General features: G+C 41.3%; 1 protein-coding gene across 3 annotated transcripts in view; it reads left to right on the top strand.

Annotated features, from left to right (window-relative positions):
• CDH19 (cadherin 19) overlaps nt 1–21034 on the top strand; it is a 157346-nt gene that overhangs the window by 82834 nt on the left and 53478 nt on the right. For all 3 annotated transcript variants that reach the window (XM_029064360.2, XM_029064357.2, XM_029064358.2), the window contains exons 4-8: nt 6963–7082; nt 8947–9111; nt 10854–11038; nt 15778–16031; nt 20599–20735. In XM_029064360.2, coding sequence (XP_028920193.1) covers nt 6963–7082; nt 8947–9111; nt 10854–11038; nt 15778–16031; nt 20599–20735 — 861 coding nt within the window. The remainder of the gene's footprint in view (nt 1–6962; nt 7083–8946; nt 9112–10853; nt 11039–15777; nt 16032–20598; nt 20736–21034) is intronic.

A 21034-nucleotide genomic window follows, 5' to 3' on the forward strand; every position in this document is an offset into this window, starting at 1 on the left:
CTACTGTGTGCAAAGCACTTTGTTAGACACTTATGGAGCATACCAAAAGAGCACAAGGGCCCTCGAGGAGCTTGCATCCAAGAGGATCCCACATTTATCCATGATCGGAAACACAGACTCCACACTATCCTGCTTGCCTGACCATGACATATGACCTTCTTCATCCCATCTGTGAATGACTTTTCTTCCTGTTTTGTCTGGCTAGATTGTCTGCTTTTTGAGGGCTAAATAGACCACTAAGTGTACTCTTCCAAATGTCCAGCACAGTGCTATGCATGTATTCGCACAGTGCTATGCATGTATTCAATATGAAATAAATAGGATTGTTCTGTTATGAATGATCACTCCTAATGGGCATGGGACATGTCTACCAACTCTGTCAATTTATACTCTCCCAAGGATTTAGTACAGTGCACTGGTTGATTGGTCAATGGATTGGCAGAGTTATTAGGAGTTGGGGCCAGAGGGAGCAGTCCAGGCTTGCCAGGGTAATGCCCTTAGAGAGGCAAGAAGCAGCTAAATACCCTCTTTCTAGCTATAGTTGGAGAAGCAGCACCCAAATCTCTGTCCACCCCCTCAGTCCATGAGCCTCTGGGACGGGAAAGGGGAGACACTTCTAGTGGGAGAGAAGCAAGCTCATTAAGTGTAATAATGCTTAATAGGAGTCAGAGTCACAGTGGCAGAAATGCGTAAACACAAAGAATAAGGCAGAAAAAGAAAGAGATAGAATCAGACATAGCAGGGAGCCAGAGGCATAGACCCAGAGAGCTGCAATCATTATCCATACACTGAATGGACATTTTCCTATTAATTATCATACCACTTTGAATTTGAATAGTACCTTTATTCTGAGCAGCTTTTCCAGCATTATTCCCTTATGACACAGTGGACCTGAATATCAGGAGGGTAACAGATAAGGAGAAACTGTTACAGACAAGGAAAGTAGCAAGTGTTGAACTCCCGTCTGTGATTCTGAGGAGACTAAGCAGCTCCTAGCACAAACACCACTCACGAAGAGACCTTTATAACAAAAATGTTGGGTAATTAGAAAGATGGCTTCTTAGAATTCAGTGTGTTAGACTGTTCACTCTCTTAGTGTAGAGATTATGTCTAACACATGTATTTAAGTCCCTGAGGTGCTTAGTAAAGTCATTGGCACAAAGTAAGCAGTCAAAAAATTACACTGACTCATTGATTGATAATCCAGTCAGGTAGGATGTACCCAAGCTAATTAATCAGTAGTATTTATTGAGTGCTTACTATGGGCTGAGCCCTATAATAAGCTTTATAGTCTAGAGTTTACCAGCGTGGTTTAAGGGAAAGAGCACTGGGTTGGAAGTCAAAGGAGGTTGGTTCTAACCCCAGGTCTGCCACTTGTCTGCTGTGTGACCTTGGCAAGCCACTTAACTTCTCTGTGCCTCAGTTACCATCATCTGTGAAATGAGATTAAGATTAAGACTGTGAGCCCACATGGGACAACCTGATTACCTTCCATTGCCCCCAGTACTTAGAACATTGCTTGGCACATAGTAAGCTCTTAACAAATACCGTAGTTATTTATTAATTATTATAATCAAGAGCTTTATTCCTCTGGTTCTCAGATCGTCACCTGTTAACAGTAATTATCCCCACCTTGGGTTCCTATTACAAAGAATGTTCAGCAGAAGTTTTCCTACAAGGACACACTTCTTTCCAATTTGCATCTCTCCTATATAATAGGAGGAATATTTTGCTTTTTAAGTTCTTCATAAATTATGGATGTTTACATCAGAGAAAATAATCCATCGGTCATATTTTTTGAGTACTTAATGTGTGCAGAGTACTGTACTAAGGCCTTGGAAGAGTATGATGTAACAGAATTGTTAAACATGTTCCCTGCTCACAACAAGCTTACATTCTATAGGAAGCTTATTTTCTCAAATGCCCAAAGAGAGGAAACACTCTGCTCATATGCATTGATTACCAGTGACAAAATGATCAGAGCCCACACACCTAAATTATCAAATAAAGTAATTGAGTAAAAGTGCTTGGTGTCTAGCTTCAGAATGTGCAAGCAACCTGCATCATGTGTGCCTGAAGGAGTAAAGACCTGTTTATTAATAAATACTTGGGTAGAACGAAGGGAAATAAAAATAACCATTTTATACAATGATCTTACTAAATAAGATTTCCTGTGCAGGGCATCTTGTTGATGGAGTCATGGGAAACCTGCCCATTTGTTTCTAAGCTATAACAGGCTCTCAGAAAATCATGTCAGTGCATTGATTCTGCTCTCACTTTTGAGCGGAAAAATCTCATTAGAAGTCTCAAAGATGCCCTACCAATGCCTTGTTGTGTGTGTTAGTTACATTGCTCATTAACAGTTTATTTTTTGGATCTCTGCAGTTCTTAAATTGCCCATTGATGCTGTAGTATTTGCTGGCTTCTTCCTCAGTGGTGCTCCAGTAAAATACTTCATATGATACACAAGAGGAAAATCAGAAAGATGGTCCTATATATCATAAATCATGATGAAAGTGAACACTGGAATAAGTAGAACAGGCAACAGTTGGGCCAAAACAACAGTAGGAGTAAGCTATAAAAAAAATTATGGGTTTACCCCATGATGAAGCTGAATTATCTTCTTCAAAATTAGAACAATAGCAACAATGGGTTTATCCTGAGGTAGATTTTCCCATAGACCTATATGTAAATTTGGGGTACTGCCGCCAGATCAGACTTGCCATGATGGCTGAGAACTACAGGTAAATGAAAATTACACTGTAAGTCCCATTCAAAAGATTTCTGGTCCAGTGGCTGGGACTGGGCTGGGTGGTGGTGTTACATATAGGAGGAAGATGAGGAGTGGTGCTACCCTGGTATTGGCTGCTGGTATTGGCTGCACATATTGAAATATGAGAGGCATATTTCTCTATGCCTCAGTTCCCTCATCTGTAAAATAGAGATTAAGACTGTGAACCCCATGTGGGACAGGGACTGTATTCAACCCGATTATCGCCACTTAGAACAAAGCTTGGCACACAGTAAACACTTAACAAATATCCCAATTGTTATTATTATTTAAAAATGGAAGAAAAATACTGGAGAAGGTGGTAAAATGACAGAGCATGGGTCTTGCTGTGATAAAGCAAGTTCTGGCTGTCAGCACACATCTGGAAACTGCATGGTTGTTTTTTAGAACTCTGTAGACCTTGCGTCTGCTGAGATTCTCGGTTTTGCCTAGAGAAAAGACCAAAATTCGTTCAGCACAAATGGTAACTAGGTCAAGCAGCTGCTGGAGATGATTCAAAATTGAGATCAAGCATGGATCAACTCTAGGGATTGATACAAATAGTGTTGTAAAAATAGTGCACAGCCAGTGGTTGGTACAAGTCTGACTAGAGCAGAAGAAGGAGGCTTGATGGTGATAACCTAGGATCTGCAGGCAGATTGTAAAGCCAGAAAGAAGCTTTTCATAGTGTTTTGGGTAGTCTGGGGACTGAAGTCCAGTGGCACTAACCCCATCTGCTGATTGATTCATCATCATCATCATCAGCATCACCATCATCATTATCATCATCATCACATCATCATTATTATTTATTGAGTGCTTACTGAGTGCAGAGCACCACTCTATGCATTTAATACTAATAGAGTTAGTAGGCTTGTTCTTGTCCACAACAAGTTTACAGTCTAGAGGGGGAGATAGACATTAGTACATATTAATAATTTATAATGTATAATTTTTAGATGAGTACGTGAGTGCTGTAGGGCTGAGGGTGGGACAAATTTCAAATGCCTAAAGATCACAGATCCAACTGTGTAGACATTCCAAAGGGAGAGAGAGCCGGGGGAAAGAGGGCTTGACTGGGGAAGACCTCTTGGTGGGCATATGCGTGACTTTAATAAGGCTCTGAAGATGAGGACAGTGTTGGGCTGGCATCATATATGGAGGAGGAGAGAGTTCCAGGTTAGAGTATGTGGGAAAAGGAAAGCAATGAGATATATGAGATCAGGGTATGGTGAATAAGCTGTTGCTAGAAGAGGGAAGTGTGCAGGCTTGGCTGTAATAGGCGATCAGAGAGGTAAGGTGTGTGTGGGAGAAAGCTTATTCAATGCTGTAAAAGTCGATGGTAAGGAGTTTTGTTTGATGCACTGGAGGTTCTTGAGGAGTATGGAGACAGGGATTGAACTTTTTTTAGAAAAATGATCCATGCAGCCGAGTGAAGTGTGGCCTGGAGTAGGGGGAGACATGAGGAGGAGAGATCAGCAAGGGAGAAGATGCAGTAATCAAGGCAGGATAAAATAAGGGCTTGAGTCAGTGTAGTAACAGTGTGAATGCTTATCATCTGCTTTAAAGCATTTAGCTACTCCCTCACCTTGCTACCCTCCTATTAAAACCTTGCCCACACATTTCACTCCTCAAATTCCAACCTATTCACCTCATCTGACTCATCACTGACCTCTCACCCAAGTCCTGCCTCTGGCCTGGAACATCCTCCCTCTTCATATCTGATAGACACTCTCCCTGCCTTCAAAGCCTTATTGAAAACACATCACCTCCAAGAGGCCTTCCCTGACTAAGCTCTCAATTCCTTTTCTCTCACTCCCTTCTGCATCACCCTGAATTGCTCCCTTTTTTGACTCCTCCCACCACCAACCCTCCAGTATATATATAGATATATATATATTGATATTATTGATATATATATCAATTAATCAATCATATTTATTGAAGTTTACTGATTGCAGAGTACTGTTCTCAGTCCTTGGGAGACTACAACACAACAATATAACAGACACTTTCCCTAGCCACAATGAACTTACAGTCTAGAGGGAAAGACAGACATTGAAATAAATAAATTGTGATTGATTGATTGATTGATTGATTGATTTATTTATTTATTTATTTATTTATTTATTTATTTATTTATTTATTTATTTAAATTTATTCCCTGCTGTGTGACAGGGTATGGGAGCTTCACTATGACAGATTCAAGGGCTCTTAGCCTATTGATTTAAACAAGTCCCAAAAGATCAGAATCATGTTCTCAATCTACATAAATGGGTGTGTGTGTGTGTGTGTGTGTGTGTGTGTGTGTGTGTGTGTGTGTGTGTGATTTCCACACTATCTTTATCATGCCTTGGGTCTACTCTAGTCTCTTACCTCACTGTGGTACTCACCCTGTCCCATTTAAATTAACAAATGACATTTATAGAGTGCTTACTGTTTGCAGAGCACTGGACTAGGAGCTTAGTATAAACACTCACAGGCTTATGTTTCAGAAGCCTCATATGAAAAGGACAAGACATATTGTAGGATCTGCAAAACATCTAACTCTTGGCAGCAAACACTCATGTCCTAAGAGAGGGTGTTGCAGGCAAGAAAGTTGGCCATAGGATATCATCTTAGGTCATACACAGCTGTGCTTCAGCAGTCCCCTGGGAGTCCTAATGACATCACAGCTGCACATGGACAGACAGCCTATTGGGCTGTTTTCCCACCTTACAGCCATCTTGGCTAGTCTACTGGAAGGTCCCAAGAGGCAAGAAGGATGGCAACAGAGTGAGAGAAACAACTACTGATGGATTGATTCAACTTTTTGGGCCAATCACAAGGTCTACAAGAGGATGAGAAGCATCATGCTGTAATGGATAGAGCATAGGCCTGGGAGTTAGAAGGTCATGGGGCTAATCCCAGCTCCACCAATTGTCTGTTGTGTAACCTTGGGCGAGTCAGTTCACTTCTCTGTTCTTCAGTTACTTCATCTGAAAAATGGGGATTGAGACTGTGAACCCCACATGGGACAGGGACTGTGTCTGACTCTGTGTCCATCTCAGTGCTTAATACAGTCCCTGGCACGAAGTAAGCACTTATCAAATACCACAGTTGTTATTATCATTATTGTGTAACCAGCAGCTCAAAATGGCACATTTCATGTACTGAATCAATGGCTTATAGCCATTTCTCAAATCAGTGGTAGGATTGACCATTTGGTTTGAATGAAAAAGGAGCTGGTCCTGGGTATGCCCCCAAGAAACATATAAGAACATATTTTAGTCTTTCCACTGAGCCTATGTTTACCCCTCACAGGCTCAGTTTGTCAATAAAGTCAGGTTTTTATCCTCTGATGGAATCCCAGTTGTTCCCAGAGATGATTTCGAGCAGTGTGAGCCTAGCCTTCAGTATTAGACACCAAGGATTAACAGGGAAAATAAAAGTCCCACTATCTGTTCCCATAACAACGGTATCAATTGTAAACTCACTGAGAGGGGGGATTGTACCTATTTACTCTATCATTGTCCCTTTGCCTAGTACAGGATCAAGTGCATAATAATAGACCTGTAAATAGGCACTTATTGAATGCAGAATACTGTACTAAGTGCTGGGAAAGAATATGCAGGGGGAGATTGTATGTGGTACCTATCCCTTGACTTACTTCACCATCTACAAAATAATGGTAGCAATCACTCAATATTTACCACTGATTATAGGCCATATCATCTGAATTCAAAACAATGTACCAAAGTCGAGGGGGGCATATCCAAATATAAAGACATGATCCTTGCTCTCAAGATGTTTACAGACTAATCTAATTCTTCTGTTTCGTATTCAATTAGTTTTGTTCAACGTGTTTAGATTTTATTTCTAACTTTGAGAACTTGCTATTTCTGCTAGACATTGAAGCAAGAAAGCATCTTCTGTTTAGCAATCCAATGAGAGAGATTTGTGTCCACTCTAACCTCAGTAGCCCCTTCTTTCAGAACTAATATTAATGTCAAAAGCAATATTTTTTCATTCTTCTCACGAGGCTGTTATTTGGGACAGAATTTTAGCAGGAAGACAACAGCTACCTGCTCCCTAGATGTTCAAGAGTGTCAAGGTGCCACAGGGAGGAGAGAATAATGGTGCGAAAGTTACATTGTGCTATAAAGAATGTGTTTCACCGCTAAGTGAATATCTTCTCGTATCGTCTCTTCAGGAACGTCAGTCATCCAGGTGACAGCCAGAGACGACGATGACCCATCATACGGCAATAGCGCTCGTCTCCTGTACAGTATACTTCACGGGCAGCCATATTTTTCTGTGGAGCCAACCACAGGTATCGCTAAATCAAATTCAAGAGCTTTCACAATAAGCATGTGGATAAACAAAAGGAACAATCTTTATTGAATGCAACCACTTCCCGAGCATCATTGTCTCGGTGGAATAATTTTATATCATTGGCAAAAGGAAATGGATTTTATTCAAAAGAAGAAAAAAAAACAGGTCCAAATTGAATTTTTAATTCAGAAAGCAAACATGGAGTTTAATCTATGTGTTGTAAAGACTGCTTTTTTTTCAGATTAAAAGAAGATTACTTGGCAGTATAGAGGTTTGGTGCTCTGGGAACTAGTTGAGTATTGTTAAATCCACTTTTCCATTAAATAGCCTAGGATCCAGAGAGGTTAAGTACCATATATTTTTCAAAGACAGACTCTCTGCTTTGCTCCAATAAAAGGCCAAACGCTTACTATTTTACGACAGACTTTTTGTCTTGTTTTGCTTTTCATGGTACAGAAAGATAAGGCTTTCTTTGATTGCTGGGAAAAACCTATCCTGGAACCAACTTGCCTTGGTTTCTGTAGAAAATAGGCCATAACCTAAAAACAGAGCCCCAGGATATAGATCCCTGCTCACCTTCACGTTCCACTTGATATTATCAGGCTTCTATCTCCTCCATTGCTGAAAATGCCCTTAGACTACAGCAGTCAGTCAAGACAGAGGAGCAAGTGAGGCACCAGAAACAGGGACCCACCTGATTTGCTTCTTTCCACCCCATTGCTGAGTACAGTGCCTGGCACATAGTAAGCACTTAGAAAATGCCATCATTATCATTATTATTGATTTAGAAGGGCCCAACTGAGGCAGCAAAGCAGAAGATGAAGGTTGGCTTTGTAACTAGGTTCAAGAAATCCAAACCATTTGAACCCTGAATGGGCAATGGGTCTGGTGCCACAAGGTCCATAAGGATTTCATTAAATTTCATGGACATCTTTTAATTAATCAATCAATTGTATTTATTGAGTGTTTACTGTATGCAGAGCACTGACTGAGTGCTTAGGAGTGTATAACAGAGTTAGTAGACACGATCCTTGTCCTCAATCTAGTTGAGGAGACAGAGATTAAAATTAATTACAGCACTGGAGGAAACATGTATATATAGATACATATATGTATAAATGGGTATGTATATAAGTGATTGGGGGTGAAGGTGCGGTGAGTATCAAATTGCTCAGGGAAAAGAGATCTAAATGCATAGGCAGTGCAGAAAGCAGGGTGACTATGGTGAGGAATTGAGACATTAGTCAGGAAAGGCTTCGTGGAAAAGATATGATTTTAGTAGGTCTTTGAAGATGAGGAGAATGTTAGTCTGTTGGCTATGAAGGGGGAGTAACTTCCAGGCATGATGAAGGATGTGGACAAAGGGTTGATGGTGAGAGACTTGAGATTGAGGTACAGTGAGTAGATCAGGGTTAAGGAGCAAATTGTGTAGGCTGGGTTCAGGTGGAAGAGGTGTAAGGGTAGGTAGGAGGGGGAGGACTGATTTAGTGCCTTAAAGAAGGTGCTGAGGAGTTTCTGTTGAGAAATGCATTCTGGGCAGGGACCAAAAAGAAGCCAGTGTCCATGAACACATGATATATATATATTTTTTTCCCTATCCACCTGTATCCATTCTCCAGGAGCAAATCCCTGCTTTTTTCCTGGGGTCTATTCAACCTTAGGCAAGGTACCAGTTTCCACTTCCCATCAAGAACTCTCTTGAGTCTCAAGAGGAAACTCATGTTCTTTCATTTTCGTTCAGGTTCCTAATTATTGATTTAAAATGTCAGTCACTACCCAAATCTGTGGAATGCTATACTTATCGAGAGGTAAAACTGGGAAGCACAATGGGTCATTAATGGAAAGACAACTCTACCTTCCAGGGGTCATCCGGATTTCATCCCAAATGGACCGAGAAACCAAAGATCAGTACTTGGTGATCATTCAGGCGAAAGATATGGTTGGCCAAATGGGAGGACTTTCTGGTACAACAACTGTCATCATTAACCTGTCTGATGTCAATGACAATATGCCTTTATTTCAACAAAGTAAGTGGTAGTTTGGTCTGCATATTAATTAAAATAAATGAAACACCAAATTTAATGCAGTCTGACCTTATGCATCTTATACATCTAGTCTCAAACCAGGAATTGTCAGTCTAACATCAAAAACATGTGCTAAATGTCTAGAAAATTTCACCTTATGTTGTCACGCATCAGTGTTCCAAGTTTAAATACTTACTGTAAGTAGCCAAGTTCCCCTGTTGTTGAAATATATTTCTGGTAGCGAATTAGGCACTTAGGAACACTTCAAAACTCGTAAACAACCACCAGAACTATGCCATTGTCTTTTGCTACTTTGAGGTACAAAATAATGTCTCACTGGTGTTTTTTGGTAGTTGTGTCTCCATTGATAGATGAAGTGAATTGTTCAGTTAACATCAGGTTCATTAGGTCGCATTTCCAATCCAAATGTTAAATTCAAGTGTAAATATTTATCTTTCTGGCAAACACTCCCAAAGGAAATATGCTGTTGGATTGCTGTGGTAGAGCAAACAGGTGCTTTTTTCAACAGATGGCTTCGAAACCAGCTAGCCTCCATCAAATAATAATGATAATAACTGTGGTTTTGCTAAACGCTTTCTTTATGGCAGGCACTGTTCTAAGCACTTGCATAGATAGAATCCAGTCCCTGTCCCACATAGGGCTCACAGTCTTATTCCCCATTGTCAGATGAGGGAACTGAGGCACAGAGAAGTGAAGTGACTTGCCCAAGGTCACACAGCAGACAAGTGGCAGAGCCAGAATTAGAACGCAGGTCTTTTTAACTCTCGGTCTGAAGTTCTACCCACTAGACCACGCTGCTTTTCAAACCTCCCCACACTTATTCCCCTTTCCCTGCCCCAATTAAGAAGGGGCTATTCAACTCTTAGAATGGAGTAGGCATGTTAGAATTCTTTTCAACCTGACCTGAAATTCCAAAGAGATCTATTTTTAATTTTAAAAGTCAGTAACATTTGTTTAAGACTGATGGCAGCTGAGATGCTGTTACCGAGTTTGTCAGAATAGATATGATACCTTTTTTCCCTCTTTTCTCCAGCCCCCTTTATCAAAATTTAGATATTGCTAGAAATATCAGGGTTGTGATTTATCAGCTAATCTGATTTCAAGAGAAAAAGAAAGAAGGGAGAATCAGTGGGTTAGTGGCAAGAGCACAGGCTTAGGATCTATAAAAACTGGGATCTGATCTCAGATCTGCCAATTACCTGCTCTGTGGCCTTGGGCAAGTCACTTAACTTCCTTATGCATCAGTTTCCATCTATAAAATTGTAAGCTCGCTGTGGGCAAGAAATGTGTCTGTTACATTGTTATTGTTACATCATACTCTCCCGAACACCTAGCTCAGAGTTCTGCACACAGTAAGCGCTCAATAAATGTGATTGATTGACTGACTTTTCTTCCTCATTCCTGACATTGTGAATCCCATGTCCAACCTGATTATCTCGTATCTAACCCAGTACTTTAGTACAGTGCTTGGCACATAATAAGCATTTATCAAATACCACAATTATTTAGTATCAATAGTAGTAGTAGTAATAGTAGAATTATTATCAGTATTAGGATAAAATGAAAAATGCATTGTGGAAGACATTTGCATTTATGAATGCATCCCACTTAGAGTGTTATATGTTAGAAATAAAAGTTTAAGAGGGGAAAAACACTACCAAGTAGAATATAGTGTTCTTTCAACAAAGAGATAATGTACAGTGTCTCCTGGACCTTTCTTTCAGAGCTCTACCACATGACAGTTTCCGAATCTGCGGCCATCGGAACATCCATAGGCGTGGTCATGGCAGATGACAGCGATATAGGCGAGAATGCAGAAGTCATCTACCTCATTGAAGAAGATGGTTCCCACGCTTTCGACATCATTATTGATAATGAGACTCAAGAAGGAATAGTTATATTAAAAAAGGTGATGCATGCTTAAATACAAAGAAATAATCTTAGCACTGCTGAAAAACCCTTCCTTGCAGAAGAGTCAAACAAAAGAAAACCTTCTAGTGGGTAATAGGCAAAGGGCAAAAGCATTTACGAACCCCCATGTGGCACATGATGTCTTTCTCTCTCATGAATAGCATGTGCTGCTTTATAGCACCATTATCTTGGCATTAAGGTATAGCCAAGAAAAAGAGAGAAGGCGAGGGAACAGAAAGAGAAAAGTGAAGAGAAGGAAGGGATAGTAAGTTGACAAATAGGGAGACCCAGAAGAGGGAATCGGCAATAGGTTTCTCAATCAATCAGTCTCATTTATTAAGCACTTAATGTGTGCAGAACACTGTACTAAGTGCTTGAGAGAGTAAACTACAAGAGTCGGAGGACATAATCACTGCCCACAAGTAGTTTATAGCCTAGAGGGGGAGTAAGACTCACAAATTATGGATATGCACATTGGTTTGTGGGATTGAGGGTGGAGTGAATATCAAGTTTTTAAGGAGTACAGAGCCAAGTGACACAGAAGAGAGAGGGGGAAGAGGAAATGAGGGTTTAGCTGGGGAAGGCCTCTTGGAGAAGATGTAATTTTAGTAAAGTTGGGAAGGTGGAGAGGGTGATGGTCTGTCATACATGAAGTGGGAGGAAGTTCCAAGCCAGAGAGAAGTTATGGGCAAGGGGTTAACAGTGAGATAGAGAAGATTTAGGTAAAGTGAGTAGGTTGACATTAGAGGAGCAAAGTGAGGGTGCTGGTTATAATAAGAATTCAGCAAGGTAGGAAGGAGAGGTTAAGGTTTAAAGTCAAGGGTAAGGTGTTTTGTTTTTTTTTTTTATGTAGAGGTGGATGAACAGTGGTTATCCATCTACCGGAGGTTCTTGAGGAGTGGGGAAATGTAAACATGTATTTAACATTTATTTAGAAAAATAACTTAGGCAGCAAAGTGATGTTTGGAATGAACTGGGAGAGGGTAGAAACAGAGAGGTCACAACAAGGAGACTGATGCACTAGTCAAGGTGGGATATGCTATATGGGCCCGGATCAGCATAATAACAATTTGGATGGAAAAGATGGCGGATTCCCACAGTGTCATGAAGGTGGAACTGACAGGCTTTGGTGACATTGAATATGTGTGTTGAATGAGAGAGCTGAGTTGAGGATATCAACAAGGGATAGGAAGGATGGTGGTGCTGTCTACAGTGATGGGAAAGTCAGTGGGAGAGCAGGGATCAGGTGAGAAGATGAGTTCTGTTTTGAGCATGTTAATTTTGAGGTGTCGGTGGGACAGCCAAGAAGAGATAAATACGATTTATCTTGTATCACAGGGAAGCAGCGTGGCTCAGTGGAAAGAGCCCGGGCTTCGGAGTCATGGGTCATGGGTCATGGGTTCGACTCCCGGCTCTGCCACTTGTCAGCTGTGTGACTGTGGGCGAGTCACTTAACTTCTCTGTGCCTCAGTTACCTCATCTGTAAAATGGGGATTAACTGTGAGCTTCACGTGGGACAACCTGATTACTCTGTATCTACCCCAGCGCTTAGAACAGTGCTGACAGATATCCTGAGGAGGAAATGTGAGAGTGCAGAGAAAGAGAGACTTCAGGGCTGGAGGTGTAGCTTTGGCAATCATCTGTGTAGAGGTAGTAGTTGAAGAATTGGGAGTGAATAATTCTCCAAAGAGTGGGCATAGATGGAAAATAGAAGGGGATGAAGAACTGAGCATTGAAAGACTCCCACAGGTAGGGCATCCCTTTCTCACTTCACAGTTTGCTGAACCGTTGCCCTTCTACTTGCTCACTGGACTTGCTCCCAGCTTCTACCCATAGGCCTACCCCTGTTTCTGCTCCTTCCTTACCTGCATGACCAATTTGAAGAAAATCCTCTGCAACCATTAGTCTCAGCAAGAGTAACCAGGCAGGGAGGGGATGTAGGTTTGGGTAGATCAGGACTTCTACCTCCCAAGTGAGAGGGAGAAGAGGACAGATGGGGAGAGATGATGAGAGTAGATAAACACAATAAGCATTCAGTGAATACCTTCCATTGATAGGTTGGCTTTTTTCTTCCTCTTTATTTGTTGCCATTCTCATCACCACAGTTTAACTCATCTGCTTACAGTTCTGGTGCACATGGGGCCTGTAATTAATGTTCATGGTGCCCAGAAAGGTGGCTGAACTCACCCACTGCCCTAGTACTTGGCATTCCCACTGCTCCTTATCCTGTGCCTGGTGCCCAGCACGGGAGCCTCTTGTGGGCATGGCAGGTGGAAGGTCTCCTTCCTTGCCTCATGTGACTGGTGATGATGCTGCTTGATGTGGGCAGGTGGTGCGTTCAAGGAACATGGGGTAACAGATGAAGCTTAATCTCATCCCGACATCCAACGTGGCTGCCATCTTGTTTCCTCCCACAGCCCCTTTCTGGTTCAGATGGGTGGGTTGTCTCAGCTGCCGTAGCCCATTTGCCTGTCTAGCTGGCTGATGTAGAATTGAAGGTAATGATGTCACCCACATGAAGTAGAGTGTGTGGGAGGGGCTCTATCTTCCAGAGTCACATTTGGTTCCAAGAATAACCACATGTAGCTCATTCATTCATTCATTCATTCAGTCGTATTTATTGAGGGCTTACTATCTGCAGAGCACTGTACTAAGCACTTGGAATGTATAATTTGGCAAAAGATAGAGACAATGCCTACCCAACAATGGGCTCACAGTCTAAACAGGGGAGACAGACAACAAAACAAAACAAGTAGTCAGGTGTCAATAAATTCAAGATAAATAGAATCATAGATGGAGAAGCAGCATGGCCTAGTGGCAAGAGCCTGGGCTTGGGAGTTCGAGGTCATGGGTTCTATTTCCATCTCTGCCACTTGTCTGCTGTGTGACCTTGGGCAAGTCACTTAACTTCTCTATGCCTCAGTTACCTCATCTGTAAAATGGGGATTGAGACTGTGAGCTCCATGTGGGACAGGGATTTTTCCAACCTGATTACATTGTAGTTACCCTAGTGTTTAGAACAGTGCTTGGCACATAGTAAGTGCTTAAAAAATACCATTATCATTATTATTATCATATATACACATCATTAATAAAATAGAGTAATAAATAATATGTACAAATATGCACAAGTGCTTGGGGAGGGGAAGGGGGAAGAGCATAGGGAGGGAGTAGGGGGAATGAGAAGGGCAGGAGGGGCAGAGGAAAAGGGAGGGCTCAGTCTGGGAAGGCCTCCTGAAGGAGGTGAGCTCTCAGTAGGGCTTTGAAGAGAGGAAGAGAGTTAGTTTGGCGGATGTGAGGAGGGAAGGCATTCCAGGCCAGTGGTAGGACATGGGCCAGGGGTCGACAGCAGGACAGGCGAGAATGAGGGACTGTGAGGAGGTTAGAGGCAGAGGAGCAGAGTGTATGGGGTGGGTGGTAGAAGCAGAGAAGGGAGGTGAGGTTGTGAGGGGGCCAGGTTATTCAGAGCTCTGAAGCTTATGACCCCTAGGTTACCAACCCCTGCATTAAGGTCTTCATTAATGTAAGGTAAATACATAATGATTTGTGCTAAAGAAGGAATTGTATTCACTGGGCTCCTGTTGAATGCAGTGCACTTCATTGGGCACCTGGAGAGTAGGGATTGAAGAAGTGATGCATTCCCTGTTGCAAGGAGTTTATATTCTACAGTTACATGGTCCACCCTTGAACTCCACCAGATTCTTCAGTGAAAATAGTGCTTAAGGCTGAGAGGTTTACAGGAAATAAATAGATTTAACCAAGACAAAAATTTGAAGAGATTCTCTTGTGTTACAGTGCTACAAGTAAAGGTATATTTGAAAGCCAAGTATCTATAATTCACTGTAGATGGTAAGCTTGTTGCCTGCAGGGAATGTGTCTTTATTGTCTACTGTCTCAAGTGCTTAGTACAGTGCTTTCCACACAGTAAGCACTCAATAAATAGGATTAATTGAATGGATGAATGAATGAAAATGGATGATTTAATGTGACATTTCAAAATCAAGTTCAAAATCAAGGTACAATTTCACACATGGATTCAAAATTCAGGAATTAGCCCACAAGATTTTTCATTAGCTGCCAAAGACAAAATATGCTCTTTCAGGAAAATGTCCACAAAGGGCTCTCTAATTGAGATTGGTGATTTGAAATTGTATCAGTAAACCTGACTGAGGCACACATTGTAATTTAAGTACACCCAGTTCTTCCAGTTTGCAGTCTTGTAGAACCAGCATAAAAGAAACATAGTATTGTAGTAATCATCCCATGTCTGTCATTACATCTATGAGCCTAACTACTTCCTCTGACATAGCAATGTCCTGTGGCTAGCTAGACAGAGCTTCTTGCTAAAAGGTTGAAAAAAAAACATGCATTCTGGAAGAGTTGACTTTAAGTGTAAGCCCTCCTTGTCTCTTCTTCCATTCTTTTCTGTGTCACTCTGACTTGTTCCCTTTATTCATTCACCTTCCCCACAGCACTTATGTACATATATGTAATTTAATTATTTATATTAATGTCTATCTCCCCCTCCCCCAGACAGTAAGCTCACTGTGGACAGGGAATGTGCCTAATATATTGTTATATTGTATTCTCCCAAGTGCTTAGTACAGTGCTCTGCCCATAGTAAATGCTCAATAAATATGGTTGACTAAGAAGAAGTAACTAAACCAGTCATCGATGTAGAGATATTTTCAAGTTCTATAAAAGAATCCTCCTACCTTGCAATTTTGTTCCCTTCAGAAACTGGATTATGAAAGACAAAGACATTACAGTATCCGCGCTCAAGTTATCAATCGGTACATTGATGAGCGCTTTGTGCAGAATGGAGCCCTGGGAGATACGACCATCATTAAGATCAAAGTGGAAGATGCCGATGAGCCTCCTGAATTCCTTTCCCCGGACTATGTCATGGGAGTTCCTGAAGATGCTTCGGTTGGGTCCTATGTTGGCACAGTTACTGCCAGAGATCCAGATGTAGCCGGCAATCCAGTCAGGTACAGTGTCACCAAAGTCTGAATTAACCTGTCTGGCATTAAACAAGCCCAATATTTTATTTTAAAACTCCTTCCCCATCTATTCTTTCTCATTTGCAATAACAATGATAATAATGATAAGTATTTCTTAAGCACTTAAAACGTGTCCAGCACCGTTCTAAGTACTGAGGTGGATACAAGCTAATCAGGTTGGACACAGCTCCTGTCTCACAGAGAAGTGAAGTGACTTGCCCAAGATTAAATGGAAGAGAAGTGGAGGAGCCAGAAATATACTCGGGTCCTTCTGATTCCCAGCCCAGTATTCTCTCACACTGCTTTGTGATTTGCATCTTTTCCTAAGATTGTGCTTGAAAATTATGTGGAAGTTTCTTTAAGCGACCAAGCCCTAAAAAGCCATCTGGATTGAAATACCTAGAAAGCCCACAGTGATAATTGTTTTTGAAAGGGCTTTAAAAGTAGCTTGCAAACACCAAAGCAGCATTTCCTAGGCTGAGCCTGAGTTATCCCCTTGAACTTTAGTGCTTGGAAGAAATGGAGATTGTCTCTTTAGGCTGTAGCACTCCCTACATTAGTTGGTCAAAATTGGGTTTTATATAGGGGATACCCCATAAATAAGGACCTTTCTGGTGAGAGAGTTAACCCAATAGTACAGCTTATACTATGCATTTCTGTGTATAGGTTTTTATGAGTAAGTGTTGGATAATCCTATGTGTATACATATACATAGAAATACATGAATGCTTTGCTTTTCAGTGTGGCTAATTCCACTCTAATAGGTAATATCTATGAACTTGCCATTTCAGTAAAGATTTATCTAGTTAAGTGAAGAAATCAGGTAACAGTGGTTGCAAATTGCCTGTAGATTGCTAATAAGAGAGGCAATAGAGTCTCTATGCATCTATTTATGTAGTATATCTACCTTACAGAACCATTTTGTCTCCAAGGACTTTGATTCCTTTTTACTCAACTCACGTTATATACGGCCCCAGATTTGAAATGGCAGGTGTTTTGAAGAGAGGAGGATGCAGTTTAACTTCAGCTTGCTATTTGTATTTAGAGAAAGACTCAGAAAAAATGATGAGATGAGATTCAGACTCTGCAGCAGAGTGAATAATGAGTTGGATTCCATCCGTGACTGAGCCAAATATGTTGGAAAAGACTGTGGTACTGGGGAGAATCCAGCTCACTAAATTGAACTGAAAAGCAATTTAATTTAAAAATCCATCTTATTGGTGCATGTACTGGACTTTTGTAAATGACGATATTAATTTATGAAGAACTCGCTACAAATCAAGCAGTGTTTTAAGTGTTGCGGTGATATAAAATAGTCAGCTGGAAGACAGTTCCCTCTTTCCACAGTCAAAGAAGGTGGGAGAGCAGGCATTTTATTCACATTTTCCGGGGAGGACACTGAGGCACAAAGCTATTAGAAAGCTTGCCCCGGTTCACACAGCAGGCAGTTAGCAAGCAGATTGGGACTAGAACCTGGGTTGCCTAACTCCCAATCTCATGCTCTTTCCACTAATAAGAAAGATTGTTCCACCCTGAGATACAGGCCATCTAATTTTAAGAGTTCATATTTAATATCTCTGGAAAAAAAGAGCACAAGAAAACATCCGACATTCATTTTTACAGAAGAGCACACACTTGTCCATTATAAATAGAAATGTTTACACTCACATTACATATCTTTGAAAATGAGAGCTTATACTGAAGATCTGAAGTATCTTCACCTTAGTGGGTGTTGGTGGATGTCAGTGTAACGGGAGAGGCACTTGATTTATTACCATTTTGCTTTCAAACATTTTGACTCATGGCTATAAGTTACAGCTGAAATATAGAGCAACCCGAGTCACTTAATCTGGGTAATTCTAGAAGAGTTCTTCCTGCCAATTTGAATTAGAAGGCCTTTAATAAGTAAATGAAAAGTATCTAAAATGATTGATCATATGTGGACCTCGCCAATGGTTTTCTTACAAATCTCAGAGAACAGCTAAAGCTTTCACTTGACAGCAGCTGAATCCTTCCTACAAATTAAGTGTCCCAGTTGACTTTTGTTAAAAATACGTCTGTTTGGCTTGAAAATTCACTTGTGTTTTGCCATCCATGTCTGGCAAAATGTAAGCATCCTTCATTAATGACCTGCAGAACAGACTTACCTTGATGAGACCAGGTCCTTTTAAATGCAGAAGATTCGAGTAGGGATACCCTAGAAACCCTGGTTCACCATTTGTCTACTGTGTGTGATCTTATGTGTCCCTTACTTTTCTACTGCCTTGGGTTCTTTTTCTGTACACTGGTGATAAAATACATGCGCTTCCCCTCCTTAGACTGTGTGCCCTGAGTATAGTAGCAGCTGTGCCCAGTCAATCAAACAGGCAACGGCATTTATTAAGTGCTTACTGTGTGCAGAACTCTGAACTGTGTGGCGGGGAGAGTCCAAGACACTAAAGGTGGTAGACACAATCCCTGTCTGTAAGGAGTTTACAGTCTAGAGGTGGAGACAGGCATTGAAATTGTTTACATACAGGGGAAATGGGAGAGAGTAATAATAATAATGATGATATTTTTTAAGCACTTACTACGTGCAAAGCACTGTTCTAAGCACTGGGAGATACAAAGTGATCAGGTTGTCCCCCATGGGGCTCACAGTCTTAATCCCCATTTTACAGATGAGGGAACTGAGGCACAGAGGAGTTAAGTGACTTGCTCAAAGTCACACAGCTGACAAGTGGCAGAGCTGAGTTTAGAACCCATGACCTCTAACTCCCAAGCCCGGGCTCTTTCCACTGAGCCACAATGCTGGATGTGTGTACTTACATCCTGTATGGTTGAATATCAGTTTCTTAAGTGGTACAAATCCAAGTATATATGCAATGAGGAATAGGGAGTGAATAGGGAAAATGAGGGCTTAGGTTAAGCCTCTTGGGGTAGGTGTGATTTTAGGAGTGCTCTAAAAATGAGACAACACTACTCTGTTGACTATGAAGTTGGGGGCGGGTCTCAGACACAGTGAGGACGTGGGCAAGGGATCGATGATGAGAGAGACGAGACTGAGGTACAGTGAGCAGGGTGGCATTAGAGGAGCGAAGTGTGCAGGCTGAGTTGTAGTAGGAGATCAGTGAGAGCACCTAAAGTCAATGGTAAGGAAATTCTTTTTGATTTCAAGATGGATGGGTAACCTTTAGAGGTTTTTAAGACCTGGGGAGATGTGGACTGAACTTTTGTTTAGAAAAACCATCTGGGCTGCCGAATGAAGTATGGACTAGGGAGGGGAGAGACAGGAAGCAGGAAGCTCAACATGGGGGCTGATAGTAGTCAGGGTAGGCCATGATAAGTACTTGGATCAATGTGGTGGGAGTTAGGCTGGAGAGGAAAGGGCAGATTGTAGAGATGTTACAAAGGTAGAACTGACCAGATTGATTGACAGATTGAATAGGTGGGTTGAATGAGAGAGACTGTGCATGGTGAATAATAAAGACTTAGAATATACCATTATTTTGATTTATTTATCACATGCTTACTATGAGACAGCAGACAGTCCCGCTGAGGATTGCAGGTCTCCTATAATATCAATCAATCAATTAATCTATTGTATTTATTGAGCACTCACTGTGTACAGAGTACCATGCTAAGCACTTAGGAGAGTATAGTATAATAGAGTTGGTAAACACAACTCGTGTCCACAGGGAGCTTACAGTCTAGAAGCAGAGACAGAGAATGATAAAAATGAATAAATTATGGCTATCTACCTAAGTGCTTGTAAGGCTAAGAGTGTGGCTTGTAAGGCTAAGAGTAAGGCTAAGAACGAGTACAAATTCAAATGCAAGGATGATGCAGAAAAGAGTGGGAAAAGAGGAAATGAGAGCTTTGTTGGGAAAGGTCTCTTGGAGGCGATATCAGAAATACCCAAATAACTATATGCCTGGTTTGGTAGCACTTTGTTTCCTGCAAAAAAAATGGACCGGTTTCCTGGCAAAGATGGATCGGCTCATCAGGGGCTTTCCTATCAGCCCAGGAAGAGGTTGGGACAGAGGAGAAGATAAGGGAGGCCTAGACCTCCCCTTCTGCAGTTACAGAGGTCATCTCTGCTTACTACCAAAATGCCATCTTCAGAGTAGAAAGGAATCCTCCTCTCACTCCCAATCAGATCTACTCTTCTATGAACTCCATCCTGGGAAACCAGCCTGGGTTCTCGTCAGTGTCATCCCAGAATCATGCTTGACTTCCTCTTTTCCTTTCCTAAGTGGAGCTTTGGGTGTTTTATTTCAACCACATCACTCATCTGCTGTGATCCTGATTCCCTAATCAGAATGAATAATGCATTTCCAGTCTCACTCCCATTAACGTAGATCTGAAAGTGCATTTTAGTTTACCAAAAGAAGGGATTTGATCCTGACTGTAGGGATTTTAAATACTTCTGCAAGTACAGGAGCATCATTTCTTTGTCCTGAAGTCCATATTTACATGTATTAATCACAGATGTATCTTCTCAGTTGAGTTTTGCATGCCATTGTTTCAGACAGAACATTTCATCAACTGAGAATGTCTTTGCATTTTGGTGTAGGTATTCCATTACCGGTTCCAGCTCTTTGCAAAGGATGTTTAGCATCAATAGACAAAATGGTACAATAATCACAACCAAACCCCTGGACCGAGAGATGGCCGCGTGGCACAACCTGACTGTCTCAGCCACAGAAACAAGTGAGTGAGAAACACTACCATGAGTATAATATACCCTCCCTTCTCTCTTGATCCCTTCCTTCAACAGGCGAATAGAGGTGAATCCCTCTTCATCTTGCTGGCATGACTATATTTAGAGACATTTTACTTAAGATAAATTCAATAGATGCAGGGGGAATTGAGGATCTTGAATCCTGGGCTCTTTCATGAATGATCCTCCTTATTTGATTGTTCTCAAGGAAAGGTATTGTAATAGGATGACGTGATCACACAGTGTGTGGTTCATGGGCTGGTACAAAGTTGCTTATCTTTGGGTGGTG

This window comes from Ornithorhynchus anatinus, chromosome 5, assembly GCF_004115215.2.
Source record: "Ornithorhynchus anatinus isolate Pmale09 chromosome 5, mOrnAna1.pri.v4, whole genome shotgun sequence".
In the NCBI taxonomy this organism is placed as follows: domain Eukaryota; kingdom Metazoa; phylum Chordata; class Mammalia; order Monotremata; family Ornithorhynchidae; genus Ornithorhynchus; species Ornithorhynchus anatinus.